The 23,165-nt window shown below is 48.0% G+C and overlaps 1 protein-coding gene across 1 annotated transcript; it reads left to right on the forward strand.

Moving 5' to 3' along the window:
• Window positions 1-2,926: 2,926 nt before the first annotated feature.
• LOC135827441 (ganglioside GM2 activator-like) lies at window positions 2,927-4,483 on the forward strand. Its single transcript, XM_065339943.1, has one exon. It carries the CDS (start codon window positions 3,261-3,263, stop codon window positions 4,038-4,040), a length of 780 nt encoding a protein of 259 aa, XP_065196015.1. The 5' UTR covers window positions 2,927-3,260; the 3' UTR covers window positions 4,041-4,483.
• The last annotated feature ends 18,682 nt before the right edge of the window (window positions 4,484-23,165 follow it).

Genomic DNA, 23,165 nt, shown 5'->3' on the forward strand with positions numbered 1-23,165 from the left:
ATTTCTTACCCGTGGCCACAAAGTAAACCATTGCCAGGAGGGAGTAGTAAAATACTGTATTTTACTACTCCCTCCTGTCAACGGTACAACAACTTATGACTGTATTACTAGTACATGTACATTGTATGTTAGTCGCCTCGCCATACATGACTGTACGTCAACTCAGCGTTGTAACTACAGTAAAACCTGTCAAGGCGACCACTCGGATAAGGCGACCACCTGTCCTAGAAGATCACTGAAACTGGCACCAAGGGATGCTATTTCCAGTCAAATGACCCTGGGTAAGGACACCACCTGGATACAGAGACTGAAGGCCCCTTGAGCGGTCGTCTTAGACAGGTTTCACTGTACATAATTAGTTTCCTTTTGGCTTTGCCTTTTCCGAGTGAAGATGGTTTGCCCGAACATTCGAATGCCGCTTTCAGTTCTTGGCGTGGCCCAGAGACCGTTTGGAGTGTTGTGCAGATGCACATGTTGCACGGGTGGATATAATTATATCTCGGAGATGTATGGTACATGGATAGAGAACTGGAGCAGACGTTCAAGGAAGTACCTGCCACAAGGTGTGCCTGGTTCTGCCGATCTCACCGCCTTTCGAGCAGAATCTCCCAATTTATCGACCATTGTTCGCCAAGGCTACTTGCAAATGTATGCTCATACGTGTACAGGTACATACAATGCACATACCAAACAATAAGAGGAGGGGAAAAGTGTTTTAACTCTGAGTTTCACGCACTAAGTGATCATCAGAAAACAACTGAGCTAGCTCTGCCTCTCGGTATTGAGTACACTCTTGGACAGTCTGGAACCTCTCTGTTTTATAATGTACATACCGGTATATGTACAATGAATGTGCATTTAAAAAAAAATAAACAATAGGACACGAGTCACAGAGTACCACACATCTGGATTGTTGTACCTAATAGTTTCATGCCAACAATCCAGACGCGTGGTAGATCTACTCTGTGACCCGTGTGTTATTTAACCCCGTCGAATGTGAACTAGGCTGCTCTGCTTCTGCATTGAGCACTCTATCGAACCGGAGGACTCCGCTCTCTGTAATTAGCTCTAGCTAAGCCTTGGCCTTGGCGGACAATGCTCGAACAAATGGCAGAGTCTGCTCGAAAGCAGTGAAGTCGGCAGAACCATGCAAACCATATGGCATGGCAGGTACACTGTACTGTGCACTTCCTTGAAGTCTGCTCATGTCTTTATCCATATACTGTACATCTAATACCAAACATGCAGGAACACACACCAGAAAAGAAAAAGTACCTCGATCAGCGAATGTTTCTGCAGCCAAGGGCTAGATCTACTATACATGCCTGTCTGATTACCATAGCGAGAGTTCCCAGATTGCCTAGAGTGCTCAACACCACAACGGGATGGAGCATTACCACAAAGGCAGAAGAGAACAGAGGTAGCCGGCTATCTCTGTTCTCTTCTGCCTGTGTGCCTGTCTGATTATGTTGTAAGATGTTTATTTAACCTCGCACCAGAAACAGGCGGTTTCGCCTCCTTTGATACAAGCATGTGGACGGCAGAGGGAATGAGAGAGAGAGGGGCCCGGGGGGAGGGGGACAGAAAGAGAGGAAGGGAAGAAAATACATAATTATGTGGGTCAAGCTCAGGGCTACACTAAAGCAAAAACGGAATGGGAATATACTGTATAGCATCCCACAAATAATGCGAACACGTTTCCTACTCTTCAGTCCGCTATACCATAGAAACGATTATGAGTAGCCCTAATTATGAGTCTGACTACCCGGGTCCTGCATGCGTAAACACAGTGCAAAACGTGCATCCGTTGCCAGTCAGGTTTGCCGGTTAGTTCATGCACACCTGACGTAATACTGTGCCTTTCTGTTCCTTTTGGAACGCCATTCCGTGCACTGCCACTGTGGGCCCCGATAAGGCGATAGCAGGCAGACGCTCACATCTGCAGAGTCCTCCGTGCTTTTTCCAACCCATTTGGATCGTTCCAGCGCTAATCCAACATGCAGTAGATTCGCTGGCGCTCCATCTTTATTAGCCTATCGTCGATTAACTGCTCCCTCTACATAAAGTTGTCATTTCATTATTCTCTCAAGTTGCAGGAGATCCCCTCGACAGGCCCAAAGCCTTTGGGAAATCCGTAAATATAATAAAATACAAAAATCTGGCAGGAGGAAAGCTGCTCACGCCAACACGGGTAGATGCACATAAGCTGCCATGGGGGCTAGGAGCTTACGTACCATAGTACAATGTAGTCTACTCTTGAGTCTTGTCTCTTGACGCCATTGTTGTTATTATTATTATTATTATTATTATTATTATTATTATTATTATTATTATTATTATTATTATTATTATTATTATTATGTCTCTTTCCCTCAAACTAGTGAAGATTTTTATTATTATTATTATTATTATTATTAAATTTGTCATGTCGCTTGCATGTATAAAAGAAGGCGCCCGTCATGTCGTGGCAAGAGTGTACACGTGCAGGGTTACAGTGTATGTTACTCTTCGTCTTCGTCGTACATTGTAGTCATGCTAGACCAATACTGAGTAGTAGCGCACGGTGCGCTAGGACGAGCTAGTGTTAGCGACTCTGATGGCCATTCATCATAGCCTAGGAGCTGTGGCATCATTTTAGGATCCACAGCAAGACGGCAGCCTGTAGATACCTATAGTGAAGTAAAATAAAGGTATTAAACGTAACTTAACATAACATAACCTGAGGCCTGTCGCAGTGTCGGTGGCTTCTCGGAAGCTAGGAATCGGGAAAGGTCCGCAGGTGCTTGGCCAAGCGCACGTATAGTAGAGCTGCATGCTGGCGAGCGACGTCAACATGCCACTGGCGCGATACCAGCTGGGATTTGGTTGATCGGGCCAGGCGCCCCCGGTTCGCTGAAAACAGGCTGCGTGTCCTTGATCCGGTGTATATTTATTGCTGCTGACTAGCGTTGGAGAAAGTTAGTTGCCCTTGCCAGTGCTGCATTGCTAGTGTAGTTACTAGTTAGTTCGAAGTCCGCGGCCGTCATATCACGAGAGAAGAGATCTTCCTCCTGTAACTGTAGACTCGAGACAGAGACAAGCCAGTGGTGGAAGAGATCGAGCAAGCCAATCGTTCCCAGCAGCATTTCAAGTAGCAAGCCAACAAGTAGTGCTTCGAGAGCTTGTCGTCAGGCAACGAGATCGAGAGCGAGCCTGGAAAACAAACAAGGCAATCGCACTCCCACGTCACGGTATTACATTAATTTAGCTGCACAGACAAGATGACCAGTTTCCTTCCAGTTCGTTGTGGCCTGTTGTTGGCCATAATTCTGTTGATGGTCAGTTCGATTGGGAACATTGGTGTTTCGTCAGCGAGCAGCAGTAGAAACGAGCCACAAGAGAGTGCACTGCACTCGAACTTGGAGTTGGGTGAGGAATGGAACGCGGACGTGCGGGAGTACGTGTTCAACGCGCTGGCCTTGGAATCCGTGTCCGATTCCAGGCGTTGGGCGTCCTCAATGGCGCGGGAGAAACGCCAGCAGCCACAACAAGAGCAGAAGGATGGCGTTGGCGGTGATCCGAATGGCGTGTTCACCTGGTCCGACTGCAGTCAACCCGGCTCTCCGGTGAGCATCAAAACGCTGCAGCTGACGCCAGACCCGATCTTGGTACCCGGTACTGCCTCACTCAACCTGGTACTGACGTCAGAACAGGCCGTCGGTGGCCGCATCGCATTGGACCTACAGATATTCAAGCTGATTGGTGCGCAGTGGCGCAAGGCTCCCTGCATCAATGGCATGGGATCGTGCCTGTACGAGGACGTGTGCATGGTGCTGAAGGAGAAATTTCCATCGTGCCCTGGCAACACGACCTGCCACTGCCCTTTCCCGGCGGGGTCGCCCCATCTGCAGCATGTGTTCCAGATTCCCACTCCGCGGGGGATTCCCCTCCAGCTGATTGAGGGAAAGTACCACGTGATCGCTAACGCCACACACACGGGCAGCGATGGCCACTTCAACTTCTGCATTGATCTGCATCTGGCGCTGCACGTAGACTTGTGAGTTAGGCGTGTACTGCTCCTGTCCTAATGTTATGTACAGTGTAGTGTATGCACATTGATCACCAAGTGAACTCATGGCTCACAAGTCCTGCACATGCACAAACTGCTCTTCCTCACCCTGCTGTGTCCCATTGTCTAAAATCATCACCGATGGCCATGTGTCGTATTGATTTCCTGCCCGTTGCCACAACATACACTGCCAACGGTCCAACAACTTATGACGATCCAGCGAGCTCATTCAACTTTGCGTTTCGCTTTGCTTTGTTTGTCCTCTTCTGTGAGTTTGTTAGAAGGAACACACTCATTCACGGAGCATTATTTTGAAGTTTCTTTCCGTAATATCACGCTCTGCAATTCATGCTCTGCATTTCATGCTCCGCACCTCCATAAGTTATGCAAGTGGTGTGAAAACTGATACGAAGTGTGCCACTGTCGCGTGTTGAATCTGGTCTCATTGGTGATGTTTGGGCCAGGGTCCAGGGAGTAGTGTCTGAATGCGCATTTGTGAACCACATTCGGCACGAAAAGAACCAGCCAAGAGATTATGGCAGTACACCGAGCGCCCCAGAGGACGGTTTGATTTTAGTCAATTACAAAGAGTTCGTTGAACCGCGCGATGACACATTCCCATAAGAGGTGATATGGTTTTTAGCATGGTTGTATGGTGTCATTTCTTCAGCATCTCCTCCTACTTCTAGTCAAGATACGTCCAATCAATAGTGGCAAGTGGAAGTGCTATCCGTCATGTCAAGAGTACATAAACCTGGTCATGCCCCTTGTGTCCAAAAATTAGGATCCCCGTATAGTTTGACTCACTCGTGATGCTGTATGCCATGCAGCACCCATGGAGCAGCAGGCCCCTCTGCCTCTGGGCTCTGGAGTGGATGCCAACACCTGGAGACGCATGTGCACCGGATTTGGTGTTGTGTCAGACGAGCTCTGCGATGCGGTGGCCTTATGACGTGCACGACGCCTGGCAACATTCATGGCAGGCCCTTGGTCACTGCGAGCCTGCACGTGGTCTATAGTACCATTAAAAACCCGACGTCAGGCCCATCGTCATGGGGTCGTTTTGAGGCGGATTGTGGGCAAAGCCATCCTCAGACTTCTGCGAGACGACACCCTGGAAGCAGCCGGTAACCTGCAGCTTTGTGCTGACCACGAGTGTGGAGTGGAAGCCGCTATTCATGCCATGGGAGAAGTTTTCGCAGATAATGAAACGGAAGGCATCCTTCTAGCAGACACCTCAAACGGTTTCTTGAATCGTGCTGTATATCTGCAGAACATCCAACACCTTCGCACAGCTATGTTATCAGTTGTCATTAACACATACAGGCAATCTGCACAGCTCTTTGTCGGTGGAGAAGTCATCCTTTCTTCCGAAGGTACCACGCAGGTGGACGCGATTGCAATGCCTCTCTATGCTCTCAGTGTTCTTCCTTTGCTGCAGTCAGTCTCTACTGCAAGTACTGTGCAAGCCTGGTTTGCTGATGACTCAGGAGCAGGTGGCAAGCTGATGCCTTTGCGTGCATGGTGGCATAGCCTAACAGAGCAAGGTCCTTCCTACGGCTATCACCTGAACCCGTCCAAGTCGGTTCTCCTGGTTAAACCTGAGCATTATAATCAAGCACTGGAGAGTTTCGCTGACACAGCAGTTGACATTCGCGTCAATGGCTGTGGGTAGCTGGGTTCGTCTATTGGTACGACTGCACTCCTGGAAATATATTTGTTGAGCAGAAGGTAACAACATGGCTCGACCTGTTGGAAAAATGGTCCTCCTACAAGTATGAAGAAACGCACCCGCAAGCTGCACACAAGTTCCTGTGGTCTTTTTTTCCTCTGCCGCACGTACCACACCGACGGCTGCAGCTGCTTTGGCGCCTGTGGAGAAGTTGCTCAGTAATGGAGAGGCTCATCCCCGATCTTACCGGCCATATGCCGGTAAACTCTGACTGGTTACTCAGAGGAAACTCAGAGGAAAGTTCTCTGCTAGCACTTCCATGTCGCCTAGGAGAGCTCGGGCTAGGAAATCCTGTGGACAGTATTATTATTCTTTTATTCCACGATGGCGTGACGCCAATAAGGAAGATTGATAAGTGTGATAGAACTGATACTAGCCATAAACAGCTACTACTAGTAGTATATGGAACAGCAATATCGCTTGACACTTTATACCTTTAAACTCGGATGGAGAGGCAATGATTAAAATCAAAAAAGAGAGGACCATAAGTTTGCAAGTTGTCGGTTTCGTGCTAATTGTTGCACGGTTTGGCTCACCGTCATCCTGCTTATAATCGTTAGTTGGGGAAGTGTGTGCTGCTCCCTACAAGGGAGCTCGCGGTTTTCCTGCCGACTTGAATTCTCACTTGACTCACTCACGACTGCCATCCAGAGTACACGAGAAGTCCATCGAACCGTCCACTCGGCAAGCCTGCAAGAAAGCACCACTCCCTGCTCCATACACAGTGTTTCGGGGAATTCACCTTCTTCACATTATAATCGTTATTATTATTATTATTATTATTATTATTATTATTATTATTATTATTGCAAATGACGCTGAGTAATTACACGAATGCATAAAAACCAGCATTTGCTTCCGGGAAGGATTCACAAAAACGTTTGTGTTGGAGAAAACGGATAACTTGTAAACTTATGGTCCTCTCTTTCTAACATTATACCTTAGTTGACTTTCGAGAAGAAGGAAGAAGACTGAAAAGTACTAGTGTGACGTGTTTTTTTTTGTTTTTTTTGTTTTTTTTAAATTTTATTTATGGATTCCCCAAAGGCCGAGGCCTAAGTCGAGGGGGTCTCCGTTCATGGCTTTAATACTGGGAATATATCTGCAAAATTATAACATTATAGATTGAGAAGAGGAAGGGTTAGTGTTGGTGACCTCAGTCCTGTGCAAGGTACATGTAAAAATGTTTTACTGACAGAAATCGTCTTCATATAGGGAGGCAGATATGCCTGTTTGTTGTACGACTTTAAATAAATCCAACCAACCAACCATGTAGCAAGCTCCTTCACAGAGTGTAGAGAACGGCAGCCTGGCGGAAAACAGATACATGTGTCCCGAATGCTATCAAGTATCAGGCAGGAAAGCTGTGATTGCTGTCGGAGCTCAAGCCCTGCTGCTCCGCTCCAGTCTGCCGGGGGCGGAGGGGGGGGGGGGGCAAACAGGGTGTTACTGACCTGGCGTCGGAGAAGGGCTCATCCAGCTGGTTGACTGGCAGGCCTTTGGCCTTGAAGCGTCATGGATTTGCCCTCTCCAAAGTGGAGTTTCGCCATTTGAGGTATATAAACTGGCAACTACAACGCATGCCATCAGTGTGCGTTTGTGGAAGCCAGTTTACGGTGGCCCATGCTCTGTCGTGCCCCACCGGCGGTTACCCTACCATCAGGCGCAATGAGATCCGTGATGTGACTGCTGGTCTTCTGAAGCGTGGTGCCACACTTGTTCCTGTGGAACCCCATCTCGAACGTAGGGAGCGGCTTCGCTACCGCACCGCCATCCGCGACGACCAGGCTCGCTTGGACATAGCAGCAAATGGAGTGTGGGGAGGGCGATTCGAACGCACCTTCTTTGACGTCCGGATTTTCAACCCGTTTGCGTGCATGTTTGAACCAGCTCTCCTCCATTTCTGCCACCTTCGTCGCCAGGAGAAAGCGAAGAAGGGATCGTGCGAACAGAGGCTGTGGGTGATCGAGCATGCTTCCTTTGTCTCGTTGGGCTTCTCGAAAACCAGTGGTATGGGCAAGCGATCTGCCTAGCTTTACAGCACTCGGAAGTTGTCTGCACCTCCTCCTTGACCAGTTTCAGCGAATTTAAGAAAGAAAGAACTGCACAAACAGTGCTACGAGCATTGGCTTCACTGCAGTGGAATTCCGCTGGTTATGTAGCGTCACCTCGCATTACGTTTCCTTTAGAAGATATTGTCTGGCACACTTTTCATCATTCAATTTATTATCCCAGTTTTCCACGCTTGCATGCTGTATTACATGTTAAGTATAACCTGGTTTTAGCGACCACCCCATGGACCACGGTGCAAGCAAAAGCGGTCTTTAATAGCCAGGTGGTCTTTAGAACCAGGTCCCACAGTGTCTGTGTGGAACTGTCGGTGCATGGAAAACGACCGTTAAGAGCAGGTGGTCGCTAAGCACAGAGGTCGCTTACACCAGGTTTTACTGTATGATTGTATGTTCCAGTGCAGACCTCTGCTCTAGACTATAGTACTACTACAGTAAAGCCTGGTGTAAGCGACCTCTGGGTTTAGCGACCAGCCGACCACCTGCTCTTAAAGGGGCACTCCGGCTTCATTTTCGACGCCGAGTTTTCGATGCCAAGACGAAGGTAGGTGAAAGAGAAGACCCCTCGAACAAGAACGAGTCTCCAGAAGCGATCGAGTCGAGCAGGAAGACGACTTTTGAATTTCGCCGAGCGAGCGCTGATGACGTAATGAGGGATTAGCTTGCCAGTGGAAATGCACCTGCGCACATACATTTCACACACTTTTTGGCCAATTTTCAATCGAAGAGGAGGTTGTTTGCTATGTTCTCCCAACGCCGTGAGAGATCCCGTCTTCTATACCCTTCCAGGTACCCTGAAGGTCCTCCAGAGGAGAATTTGTCTCCAGCAAAGCGTTGTTGATCCGCTTGGGGCCCGGTCCCACATGCAGTGGCGGATCCGCTGGTGCGACAAGGTTTTGCGGGAGTGGTGTCGCACCTCTCCTGCGACAAAATGCTCGCGTGGTCTCACATGCTCACGCGTGCACGGCGAACGAAGCGAGCGCGCCTCTCTGACTTCCAAAATATTCAGTGCAGCTCCCCTGCAACTCAAGCATGCTTTCACTTCGAAGTACGCGTGCACGTACTGATGATGTACAGTCAGTACTGTGTCCGTGGACAGAACTGTTTCGTCCTTTGTGGACACATCGACGCAGCACTGATGTACTGTTGATGTAGATACTAGGTGTTGGACAGATCGTTGTTTTTGTTGAGTATCAAGCATTAGCTACATGTCGTGGGTTCGGTATTGTTGACTTTGAGTCTTTGTTCTGTATACTATACTAGTAATCTGAAAGAATGGATTTTCCGTTGGGTAGAGGTCGATTGTCGAGACGTTGTCGACAGGCAATGGAGACCGCAGCGACATTTTGTTGCTGAATACTAGTACGAACTTGTTGAGCAGCACGTCGACGATAACCAATGGCAATGATAACTGCTACAGATACTGGTAATAGTGGTACATGTATCGCTCTTGCCAGACCTACATCACAGTGGTCCGACTGCGTGGTTTTACATGATGGCCATGCTTGGCTGCTCACAGGTCCGGGATTTGGTCTTTGGCCGACGCCGCAGCCGTCGGTTTCAGCTTCTCGGCTATCCACCTATCGCTCCGTATCTCTCTTCATCCCTTGGCCAAACGAGTCTTGACTTCAACATACATGTACAACTGCAGCCGTAGCTGCTCTGATATATTGACTAAAGTCAAACTGTCCACTTCATGATCGAAAATAAAATCGAACAACACAAATCGCTCACTATGTCGGAGTGTCGCAGGAGCGGAACTTCCGCAGGAGAGTATACGCTCCAAAAATTTTGGAGTAGCGGATTTGAACTTTCCGCCACGGCGGAAGTTCCGCTACTCGCAGTTTCCATGGTGATACACGCTCTTGCGACACCGCTGCAGCGGATCCGCAACTCTCAAGTGCATGTGAGACCGGGCCCCAAATTCGTCTCGAGACATTATTCACCCAGTGCAGTGCTGATAAATGTAGAATGTTGATAATTGTGATAATTGTCGACGATGGAGAGAGAGGCTGATAGCCGCTGTCGCAGGGAGAGTGACGCTGCTGGAAGTAACAACGGGGAGCCCGTTTGTATTACCTGAACAACCAGACTTCAAAGCAGCTTGACCAAATCGGAGGGTGCCTCGTTGCTTACCGTGAATATTACACCGACATGAATTACTACAAGTATACATTACTGGTGAGTTTTTATCTTGTTTTGTTCGTATGCTAACGTTAGTACCCTGGCCTGGAGTTCTCGTTAGCAAATGCCTATTCCCTGGCGTTTTCTAAACATTCCGTGTAGGACTGAATACGTGATCAAGTATTCCGATTTGGGTAGATGTGGAATTTGGACATGTATTTTATAAAAAAATTCTATTTTCCAAATAGAGCGTTTGTAGAGAAATGGTTGCCCAAATACAACAAAATTTATTCTGCAGTTCTACAACTTGTAGTGTACTGAAATCCAATCAAAGTAAAAATGATTCTTCATGACAGTTGGGGTCAATGAAATCTGATCCAGGCATAACGAATGGTGACGCCTGCCACCCCGGGAACGAATGCCCGTTTGGTGGGGGATACCAAAGTACTCGAAAGTAGTGCGTGTTTCAATGTGGCATGGAAGTTTTATATGATCTCTGGTCAATGCAACATACGACAGCCATCATGAATTGCAGGCCTCGAACGCAACTCCGACCAAAATTGCAGTTCCCTAAGTTAGATGCTTTATAATTCCATGGCCCCAGCTGTAGTTATAGAGGGTTTTTTGCACATTATTCTTATAGTCGATAGGTTTATACTGATGGCCACAAACAACGGCAGTTCAAACTTCACTGATGTGTTCATGAGCCGAGAGATTTCTCTCCACTATTTCTGTTGTGCACACAGGTCTGTCCAATATGCATTGACCGTATTGGATATGGTATCTGCTCTGAGAAGGGAGTCGCTGGAGCCACAGTCCAACTATACAGGCTTTCAAGAAACAGAGAGGAGCCATCTTTGCAAGCTGATACCTGATGTGTACCGACAGAATTCTCACGAGATACCTTACGGACTACGCCTGGTGTATACTTCATAGTACTCCTTCGACTACTGTCTAGAATCAAGTCGACTGAAACAAGTTCAAACAACTCTGGCTTCAAACGAGCCGTTGATTAGACAAACAAAACATTCTCTCATATACTAGAGCACTCTGACAACTCACGACCTATTCCTAACGATTGCCACCGCTTATAAATATGTAGAGTACGGATTGGAATGTGCTCACAATCTCAACAATTCAGTGCTATAATTATTTGAACAATGTGTTCCTTCCATAAATGTTGTATCCACATAAAATCCACAGTGCTGCAAAAATTCAGAGTTCTCAGGGTATCAAACAAAATTATTTCAAATACAGTGAAATTGTTCGTGGACATTATAGCGTAACTTGTAGTTCCCTGGTCCTTTTCTTTGCTATAAATTAATCCTTTGCTCTCTAGCCGCCGGCGAGTCCAACGGTGAAATTGTTAGTTCATATTTATGTGGGTTTGTGGGAGGGGGGTTGAACATATTTCTATATAAGGGACCTGCAACTGTAATACCACAGTACAGTAGATGGCAAATATGTAGAAAACAGAAATGCATGTTCCCATCATTATACATGGACGGGCGCAGCAGGCCGAAGCTATCAGCCAGAACAGGATTTACAATCGCCTAGAGATACTTCAGCTATTCCAGTATTCTCCATGAGCTGTCCCATTCCACAATGGTTCATGCCACTATTATTTCTGGTAGTATCCATGTGCATAATTCCAAGACCATCTCGGATTCTTCAGCAATTTGCGCCACGGCAAAAGACAACGCTTGACTCGGTCACTGAGGCTGTCAAACTTCGCATCACAAATGAACTTCAATTTATCATCTGGTTCAAGTATATGTACTGCCATGACTTGACCATGCTTCATCCACAGCTGGGCGAAGATTGCGGCCTTGAATTCCATAGCGCGCCTTCTTGCTGCCATGCAGGAGTATGTTGAGAGAAGTGAACATAATTATTTTTACAAAAAAACAACAGCCACTGAAGAGGATAGCATTAGCAATAGCCTTGGGTGAATTTCCTGCAGGTACACGTTGTTGGTAGGTCTACTGGTAGGTCTCCATATCGTCAAGTTCAGAAATCACCTGTACTACACATCTTGTAGAAGGGATCCTGATCGAATAATTTTCTGGTCATAAAATTCACTAAACTGAGGGCGAGACAAATAGTCAGTACTCCCCGATTCCGTCAAGCTGCTTTGATCAAGTGATGCTAACAAGCTCCCCGTTGTTACTTCCAGCAGCTTCACGTTCCCTGCGACAGCGGCTATCAACCTCTCTTTCCATCGTCGACAATTATCACAGATTCAACATTCTACATTTATCAGCACTGCGCTGGGTGAATATGTCTCGAGACGAATTTAGCGGATCAACAACGCTTTGCTGGAGACAAATTCTCCTCTGGAGGACCTTCAGGGTACCTGGAAGGGTATAGAAGACGGGATCGCTCACGACGTTGAGAGAACATAGAAAACAACCTCCTCTTCGATTGAAAATTGGCCAAAAAGTATGTGAAATGTATGTGCGCAGATGCATTTCCACTGGCAAGCTAATCCCTCATTACGTCATCAGCGCTCGCTCGGCGAAATTCAAAAGTCGTCTTCCTGCTCGACTCGATCGCTTCTGGAGACTCGTTCTTGTTCGAGGGGTCTTCTCTTTCACCAACCTTCGTCTTGGCATCGAAAACTCGGCGTCGAAAATGAAGCCGGAGTGCCCCTTTAACGAGTCATAACGACCGTTTTTCTATGCAACAGACAGTTCTACACAGACACAATGGGACCTCGTTCTAAAGACCTCCTGGCTTTAACGACCGCTTTTACTTGCACCGTGGGGTGGTCGCTTAAACCAGGTTTTACTGTACAAGTAAGTACGAGTACTTACGCAAGTGTTAGATTGACAGCATGAGACAAGGAACAAGGTGGAGGACACCGTGTTCGGAAACAGTGATCTTACTACAACCTTCCGCGGCTGGCAGAGCCCCGGTCCCTGCGGACCATCTGAACCATAATTATGTGTAACCGCGGAAGGTTGTAGTACGGTCACTGTTTCCGAACACAGTGTCATCCACCTTGTTTCATGCTGTCGATCTAACACTTCCATGAACTATAACAAGGTTTATCTAATACTAGTTTTTAACCAGTGTTGGGTTATATTATAACATGTTTACAAGTACTTATTTTACCCCTTTCTGTGCTCGTCTATTGCTCATCACTTCTTGTACAGCTTTGTGGTGGCGTCCATCCGCTGCGCCCCGTAGCTTCGCTTCAGCTCAGACAGAGCAAGTGTCCTGTGCCTGCGTGGCAGCCGCTCTGTTTTGCCGTGCATCAACCTACATGGTATTAACCCAATACTACATGTAGTTCAACCTCACGTGACACATATGAGCCCTGTGATGAGAAAAGGGACCAAATGGCTGTCAGCTGACAGTTGAGTACAACGCGTTTGAAAGTGGGCACTTGAAAAATCGCTGATTTTCGACTGCATTCGCTTGGATTTGGAATAACTTTAGAAGGGTTTTGTGTGATTCAATGCGGTAAAAACGAGTGCAGAGCTGCTTTGGTGGCCTTTCTGTACGTATTTCGATCGTCACAATCGGCCCACGCATGCCAGAGAACGGTGTACGTGACATGCAGGCTACGCGTCCGCGAGCTGCCGTTGCAAAGAGAAAATCTTTGAACATCACTTCAGATGTTTCTTTCTCGTTCTGCTTAGAAATTTGTTTGCAAACATGTCGATCCCAACATTTACCGTTGATGCGAGTCTCAGGGAAGCTTTGACAGAGCTAGATAGAGAGTTTTTGGGCATCGAAGTGGAGATTGCCGAGTCAAGTGATGATTCTGACAGGGAGTTGTCGTTGGAGTTGTCAGAACTATCCTCTTCCTCTGATGAAGACGGCGATGATCGGGAAGACCACTTTTTGGACGAGTCACTCGATGTGGATGCAGTTGCAGCATCATACCTCGGCGAAGAGTCAGCGCAGGCTGCAGAACCAGCGCAGGCTGCAGAACCAGCGCTTGCTGAGGCGGCAGCTGCGGAAGAAATAACTGTGAACTGCGGGTGCAGCAAAAAGTGCTTGGACAAGTTTGATGCAGAAGATGTTCGACTGCTGCAGCTCAACATCGCAGAAATGGAGAAAGGGGAGAAGGAGCTGGTGATTTTGGGCCTTCTTGAGTCATCCAAGTACTCTACTGACACCACGACTCATGGGAAGAAGAGAAAGAAGCAATGGCATCGGTATACTTACCAAGGCGAAGAGGTTTGCGCCGGTGGATTTCGATTGCTGTACAACATCGGATCAAAGCAACTAAAAAATCTGAAAAAACATTTGGAGGAGAATGGGCTGGTGCCACGGACCCATGGCAATGTCGGCAGGAAGCCTAAACATGCTTTGTCGTACGATACTGTGTCTGCCGTTGTGCAATTTCTAAAAACTTACACTGAGCGCTTCGGCATACCACAGCCAGCACCGACTCGAGGGCGAGCTGGAGCACCGCCAACTTATCTGCCAGCGTCATCAACGGTTAAATCCATCCACAAGTGCTATGTGACCTCATTAGAGGAATCAGGCATCAGGGCTGTGGGCTACCACACATTTCGGTCCGTTTGGCTTGACTGCTTGCCAAACATTCAGATTATGACGCCGCGCACTGACGTATGCTCGCGCTGTGAGAATTTCCGCCGACGGATTCAGGAAGCACGGACGGAACCCGAGAAGAGTGCAGCATGCGATGAATTCAAACAACACCTCGACGCAACGCAAGCAGAGCGTGACTACTACCGTCAAGCGACACTACAGGCCCGGGCAGAGCTTGATGCATGTACGACTATCCAGCAGCAGCTGAGCCAGCCATGTTCACGCGATCTGCACCACCCGCACTACACGTTCGACTTTGCCCAGAACGTGGCACTGCCGCAGTCGGCACGTCAGGAGGGCCCCCCTGTACTTTAAGGCACCTCGTAAGGTGCAAATATTCGGTGTGAACAATGAAGCTGTGCCTCAGCAGGTCAACTACCTGATCGACGAGTCAGACACCATCGGGCAAGACGGCAAGTCGAGTCATGGTCCGAACGCGGTGGCCTCCATGCTGCACCATTTTTTTTCATTCTATGGACTACATGAGAAAGGCTGCCTCCTGCACTGTGATAATTGCGCAGGCCAGAACAAGAATCGGACTATCGTAGCGTATTTCTGCTGGAGGGTGATTATGGGACTGCATGACCGTATTGAACTGTCCTTCATGTTGACTGGCCATACCCGGTGCCTTGTCGATGGCTGCTTTGGCCTGCTGAAGCAAAAGTTCCGGCGTAGCGACTGCTACACCATGGGGCAGCTGGTGGCAGTGGTCAATGAAAGCGCATCTTGCAACAAGGCCCAGCTGATTCCTGGATCTGGTTTGGAATGGAGAGCCTGGGATACATTTCTGGCTCAACATTTCAAGCCAGTGAAAGGAATCCGCAAGGTTCAGCACATGGTATTCGACGCAGCTAAGCCCGGTATTGTCAGTGTCAAGGCATCCCTGGAAGACACCTACAGCGATGTGGAGGTGCTCACCACGTCTAAAGACGCCCTTGTTGCCGCAGGGATGCCCCCAGTCCTTCAAGCACCAGGACTATCCGAACAACAACAGCAATACCTCTATAATCAGATCCGCCCGCATGTGCCTGACCAATTCCAGGATGAGCTCTGCCCGAAGCCAGCTGTGCATGTGTCTGCTAGTGCCGCTACTAGTGCTTCTCCGGTGGAGGAGTAATGTAACAGACTCTGCTACCTCACGGCTACTTCAAAACTTTTTTAATGCCAAATTGCTGCTGGTTGTATATTTTCTTGCTGTATTTTTAATGTCTCGGGACGTGGACTTGCTCCATCTTTGTGTGTTTGATGGTGGTGGCATGCCAGTATTACCTTGTACAGTTTTTCCTCTTGGCCCAGTCAAATGTCAGTGTCAATTGCCAGTAACTACAGGCTGTGTGCAGGCTCAAACATTCCCATACATTTCGTGTCAATAAGTCCTCAAAGTTTTGTATGATCCTGTTCTTCGTATGGCTGCAAAATATCTGAAAAGACACTTAGAAGATTGACCGTAGCTTTGTCAAAAATTGAGATAATTCAGCTCTGTTTTTTGCATCGTTTTCTGCATGAAACCAGCTTTCTTCTGATGTTTAGAGCTCGGTTTGAGTAAAAAAAGCCATTTGGTCCCTTTTCTCATCACAGGGCTCATATGGTATGTTGTACCAAGAGTACATAACCCCCCAGAGTGTAGGGTCTTGGTCGAGCGGAATCGGATCTTTGCGTCATAATACCGTACACATCTGAGGGGAACCCGGGGAGTCGCGGGTAGTCTTGGATCAAAAACAATGGTGCCCTGCCTCGAGACCGGCCTTGCGCTGGTGTGAAGTGTACGCATGACATCAGAAGATCCGATTCCGCTCGACCAAGACCCTACACACACAGCTACAGAGCGGGATCGGCGTTGCACACTCTACTCGTACTCTGGGGGGTTATGTATTCTCTTGGTTGTACAGTCATGTAGATCTACCTGTGTCTTCTTCTGCCTCCCTACGTTGTAGTTGCTGCCCAAGCTGGCACTTCACGTAATTGGTAGTCTTTTGGTAGTCTTTTGTTGATTGCGATTTTCCCTTCGTATGCTGTTGCTGCTTTATTTTGATTCCTGTTCCAAATGCGCTGAATGTTTTTAAACTTATTCATGGGTTGAGGGAATTATTATTATTATTATTATTATTATTTTATTTATTTTACTAGGGTGTTTCCCAATGGAACAGAGAAAATGCGAAATCGATCTACGAGATTTGAGATTTCCTGATTGATCATGGGATCCCCCGGGAGTTGTACTGTACATGAGTTATTTTTACCAGGGAGTCGTAAAATGCCGTTATTTTTTATTTTTTATTTTTTTAAACTTGGTAAACCGGCCTCTTGTACGGGCAGAATTAAAGGGGAAGTTAAGGCAAAAATTAAAATTTCACCAGTTGTAGTCTTCGGGGTGCTGAGTCGAATGGTCTTGGTCCGAGAAAGCTGAGACGCTCCCTTCCTACTTGAATCCCAATCGAACTCGCGCACTTCCACCGAAACTGGGTGACTGCGCCCTACGAGATGGGGATTTGTATGCAAAATGTCACTAAAAGCGCCATTTCGTTCTTATAAAAGCACGGATGACCGCGATTGGCCCATATGTAGTCTTTTGGACGCTGAGTCGACTGGTTTTGGTCCGAAAAGGCTGCGATGCAGCGTTCGCCCCTAATTCCCAATCGAACATGGTTGAACAAGCGGTCACGTGCTCCTGCGTACACCAGGTCAACTGGTCACCGTGCCTGCAGGGTACAACTTACAGCCTGTTTTGACCTTTTTTTGGGTGCAGTCCTGTCACTCGAGTTGAACCTTGGTGTGAAAGTTGTCGCCTGCTGGCGTGGTGACCAGGTGATTTTGGCACCCAGGAGCACGTGACCGCTTCTTCAACCATGTTCGATTGGGAATAAAGGAGGAACGCTGCATCGCAGTCTTTTCGGACCAAAACCAGTCGACTCAGCGTCCAAAAGACTACAACATATGGGCCAATCGCGGTCATCCGTGCTTTTATAAGAACGAAATGGCGCTTTTAGTGACATTTTGCATACAAATCCCCATCTCGTAGGGCGCAGACACCCAGTTTCGGTGGAAGTACGCGAGTTCGATTGGGATTCAAGTAGGAAGGGAGCGTCTCAGCTTTCTCGGACCAAGACCATTCGACTCAGCACCCCGAAGACTACAACTGGTGAAATTTTAATTTTTGCCTTAACTTCCCCTTTAAGTAACACAATGATACAATAAAAACAAGTACCAGCAAGAGTACATAACCCTCCATGCCCAGAGTGTGCAACGCCTGATCCAGCTCTGCATAGGGTCTTGGTCGAGCGGAATCGGATCTTTGCGTCATAATACCGTACACATCTGAGGGGAACCCGGGGAGTCGCGGGTAGTCTTGGATCAAAAACAATGGTGCCCTGCCTCGAGACCGGCCTTGCGCTGGTGTGAAGTGTACGCGTGACATCAGAAGATCCGATTCCGCTCGACCAAGACCCTACACAGAGCGGGATCGGCGTTGCACACTCTGGGGGGTTATGTACTCTTGGTACCAGTACTCTCTGCAGTAGTTACATACATGGACCATACGAGAAAAAGCAATGATGACGAGGCATAAACAAGTGTCTACAATTATAGTGCTGTATGGCAGCTTCCGAAACAGCGAGTCCAGCGGATGACTCAGCCACCTCCGGGTGCGAATACAGCCGTCGTGCACCACGCAGGCAAGCCACGTCGGCACGGAGAAGGGCAAAGCTGAACCTGCAGCGGATCCATGCCATCACTGCAGAGTATGGCTCACCAGATTTGTCGGAGACCATTGCAGCTATTCTCTTGAGGAGAGCGGCAGCAGCTCGACCAGTACCACCAGTTGCAGCGAAAACCACAGGGATGAAGGTTCCACGCTCGACCTCCTTGACGCGCTGTTCGTATCGCCTCCGTTTTTCACGTTCATGACGCTGGTAGCAAGCGGTGATGGAAGAGGATCGATTTGAGGGAGCAAAGGGGTTGAAAACCCGAATATCGAGAAAGACTCTCTCAAACCGACCTCCCCAAACACCACTCGCCGCAACATCAAGTCGAGCCTGGTCTTCTGTGGAGGCAGTCTTGTAGCGGAGCTGCTCACCAGAGAGTGGTTGTAAGTGTGGCTCGATAGCGACACTATTGGCGACACGTTTCAATAGCGAGGCAGTGATGTCCCGCACCTCATAATACCGTTATTTTACGACTCCCTGATTTTTACGACTCCTCATCCTGATTTCCATCCGCCATGTTCACTTTTACCGTAGACCTATGCAGTACATGTTCGACATGGTGCACCCCTACATGCCTACTTGTAGGCCCTGCATGCACCCCTACTTGTAGGCCCTGCATGCACCCCTACTTGTAGGCCCTGCATGCACCCCTACTTGTAGGCCTGCATGCACCCCTACTTGTAGGCCCTGCATGCACCCCTACTTGTAGGCCCTGCATGCACCCCTACTTGTAGGCCTGCATGCACCCCTACTTGTAGGCCTGCATGCACCCCTACTTGTAGGCCTGCATGCACCCCTACTTGTAGGCCTGCATGCACCCCTACTTGTAGGCCCTGCATCAAGAGTACATAACCCCCCCAAGAGTACATAACCCCCCAGAGTGTGCAACTCCCACATACCCTGCTGTCCCGTCAGAATTTCAAGTTGACGTCATTATTTATGACGCAATGCTCCTTGCCCCAGTGATTTACAACATGTGTACGGGTGTCAACGCATCACACGTTTTTCTTTCCAATAATTTGTACAGGATCGATCGGCTTCGGTCAACCACAGGTTCCGGATTCGTCTGATAATCCGTGTACTGTGCGCATTGCATCATCAAAATGACGTCAACTTGAAATTCTGTCGGGACAGCACCCATAGTGGAGTTGCACACTCTGGGGGGTTATGTACTCTTGCCTGCATGCACCCCTACTTGTACTTGTAGGCCCTGCATGCACCCCTACTTGTAGGCCCTGCATGCACCCCTACTTGTAGGCCCTGCATGCACCCCTACTTGTAGGCCCTGCATGCACCCATACCAATGCACTCTTGTACTTGTAGCTACAACTCGAGTTTTTGTTTGTTTTCAGTGCACACTGCTTTTTCACTTCACCTGCGCTGCACCTGCACGGATCCTCTTTTATCATGATCATTCTATGCAATACATTGTGCCAGGGAGTCGTAAATATGGTGGACCTATTTTACGACTCCCTGATTGTGCCAAGACTGCAAGAGTGCCGACCATGTACCAGGGAGTCGTCAAATACCCGTGCTTGACGACTCCCTGGTACCATGGTGCCGACCTACTCTTGATTTGCCACTGCACTGTACTATGTGTACTGGGCATGGCCGTGGTGAGCACACATGTACCAAGAGTACATGGTTTTCATGTACTCTTGCATGTGCCAATATGCAATATGATCCCCTGATTTCATAGGTGCCAAACATTTTTACGTTTTTCAAAAAATAAATCAATAAAATTAATGTACAACATTATGCAATATGAAAATGCAAGGATGGACGTGGCACGCGCACGGCGTGGACACAGAACTCATACATGTATATGTACACACGTGCACGCGCTGAAGGTCATCTCGTACAATCATTGTAGGCTGATGACATAATGTGGCCCTGAAATTGCGTACGTGAACCTGTGAACTGTGGTTCTGCACTTGTGTACGCAGTACCTGTTGAAAGAGACTGGCGCGGTGCCTACAACTTACAAGTCAAGGGCGCGGCAACAGGACACGGGGCGTTGCGGTGGCGGGTAATCGAGCCGGTATTCGAGCAAAATGCGGTGAGACGCGGGAACGCCACACAAACAAGAAGAGACGATCATGCGAGGGAAGAGAAAACCAAACTCTGAAAAAAGAACTCTGCACTGCTGTATCACGGTACGGTACTACAATAATAATTGTAGTATACCTATCGGGGAACTCGGACAAACTCCCCAAGTCCACGTACATGTAACCATCGTAAGCGCTTCTTCATCTCGCAGAGACTGGTCATTCCTTTTAGCATGGTTTGGAGCAGGGTGTCGTTAAAGCCACGACTCCCTGCTTTGTAGCTGGTTGAAAAGGTTTCTGGCACTTCATGTATGTCAAGTTGTCCATTATAGTCAGGAATCAAGGAGTCAAGCTGCAAAGTGCAAGTAGACTTCATCATGCCAAAATGAACTCTTGGCAAGTGTGTCTTGGCAACTCTTGATGTAAGAAACGGCATTTGACCGGGCCACGTGGAATTCGTGAGTGTGCGTACTGTGCGACACTCGCCGGCCACAACGATTCGTGGTTTTGGAGGCAAATCGGAGCTGCACTTGTATTGGGAGGAAGCGCTAGCATGCATGCACATTGTTGACATGATGTTGACGGTGCAGTTTGCTGAACCCTGGCGTACCAAAATGCATGCCCGATACGGGGTGCATGCACCCTGGCCTGTAGGCCATAGGACTCGGTGCAGAGAATTAGAAGGGCTTGCATGCAGGATCAGGAGGTGGAGATCATGCATACACACAATGTTGCCCTAGGCCCTTGCAATGATGAAGGCTCCATGATCCACTGACGCGACGAACTCCATGTGCAACGCCATGCCTGCTTGCTTGCACCGCGCGCTGCGGACTAGATGAGCCAGACCAGCGATGTTCAACGACACCCTGGCCCTCTCCACAAAAGAAGAAGAGGAGAAAACTGGTGTCATTTCCACCAGGTCTAGGCAAGCCAACGTTCTAGATCGTCTCGGGCAACACACGTTTCAGTCTTCCACAACTTCGCTTTCCACATAGACACTGCACGCATTTTCAGCTTTGTAGTTTTGCCGTGCAAACACTTGCACCCATCGGAAGTCAGTTTCGTCATCTTTCCAGCAACTAACTTGTTGCCTGCCGACACATTGGCAGTCAATTGACAGAATGGCGACTCGTGTGGGGCTACCTCTGGCAGTGCTGCTGCTGTGTCTCCTGCAACTGACAGGTAAGAAGTCAGGAAGCTGTCCTTGTCAACAGTCGAATGGCTTTTCTCTTCCCCTGATGCCTCCTTATTTAGGCTGTAGAGTCTGAGAGTTCACTCGATCAATCGCAGGGTTGTGCGTGAGCATTCTAGTTGCAGGGCTATGCAAGTTATGGGTTTAGTGTGGTTTCTAGCGCCCTCAACTGCTTTGTCAATATTTTATTTATATGGCGTTGTGTATTTACCGAATTACGCCTTTTGGGGGGTCATGGGTATACATGCACATGCACTAGCAAGAGTACTCTTGGTACTAGTAAATGACTGTACAATGATGACCTCCATTGTAGCTAGGAAGACATGGCAATGAGTGGTTAGCTGTGCAGTATGGCGGACACATTTTTTTTCTGTTTTATTTTGTTTTACAAAAAAATCCACACCATTCGACGGCACAAAAGCAGTGAGGCAGCGATGAGACATATGGAATGGTAGGAGTGTGTGTGTGGGGGGGGGGGGGTAATGCAGCTGGGTGGTGGACACGGCTGCGCGGGTGAGGGGTAGGAGGCATTTCCTGAAATCGACCAGGCTTTTTCCGCCCTGCTTTGGATCAGCAAAGAGAAATCAAAATTCAGCCACATAATGGTGCCCGAAAAGCCAGAAGCCCTACGGTAGAGTCGCGCGTTGGAGAACGTGGAGCCCAAGAACGTCCAGCCTGAAATTCTAAGAACGCCACAGCCTAAAGCTAAGAACGTCGGTGTTGGTTTTCTGGCAGCTTATGGGATACATATGATCCAGTACGGATTGTTTCTAAGAATGTGCTATAAGAACGCAGCCAGATTGCTGAAAAATAAGAACATCCCAGGCTAACCCCTTGGAAACAACGTTCTTGGGCGCGCGGCTCTACTGTGTAACCCGGGCACTTGAAGAGTACAGTCATGTAGTCCCTTGGCAAAAATGCGATTCCGCGGCCGCGGATTATTATTATTATTATTATTTTATTTATTTTACTAGGGTGTTTCCCACAGACCTATGTTTCCCCAGAAATTGCCATCGTCCGCGGAAATCACAGAATTTTATTAAAATTAGTAAAATTACTATTCAGAAAGCAGCAGAAAAGCTACTTTGGGATCTGTTTTTAAAGCATATTGCTCTCTTGCCAGTGAAGGTAAGTGCAGGTCTTTCCAAGATTCTTCACTCCCAATCAGTTGGTGACGGCAAAGGATAGTGTGAAAAGTACTCCTTTCTGGGAATCTGCATATCCTCTACAAGGAGGATGAAAAACTTGCAGAAAGTGCCGCAGATTTTTCATTTCACTGCAGAAAATGCCGCAGAATAACCCTCTTTGCCGCGGAATTTGGAATTCTTGTCCGCATCTTTCCAAGGGGACAGTACTCGAAGTCATTGTTCCCAGTACACTCGTAGCTCTCTAACCCGGACCTCCAAGTGGCGGGCACCTTTGTCTACCGGGCACCCTGTAGATGGGTTCTAGTGGAAATATTACTACTCCTTTGCAAAGTTACTACTCCTTTGCAAAGTTACCACTCCTTTGCAAAGTTACTACTCCTTTGCAAAGTTACTACTCCTTTGCAAAGTTACCACTCCTTTGCAAAGTTACTACTCCTTTGCAAAGTTACTACTCCTTTGCAAAGTTACTACTCCTTTGCAAAGTTACTACTCCTTTGCAAAGTTACCACTCCTTTGCAAAGTTACCACTCTTTTGCA

Source organism: Sycon ciliatum, chromosome 11 (genome assembly GCF_964019385.1).
Source record: "Sycon ciliatum chromosome 11, ocSycCili1.1, whole genome shotgun sequence".
Lineage (NCBI taxonomy): Eukaryota > Metazoa > Porifera > Calcarea > Leucosolenida > Sycettidae > Sycon > Sycon ciliatum.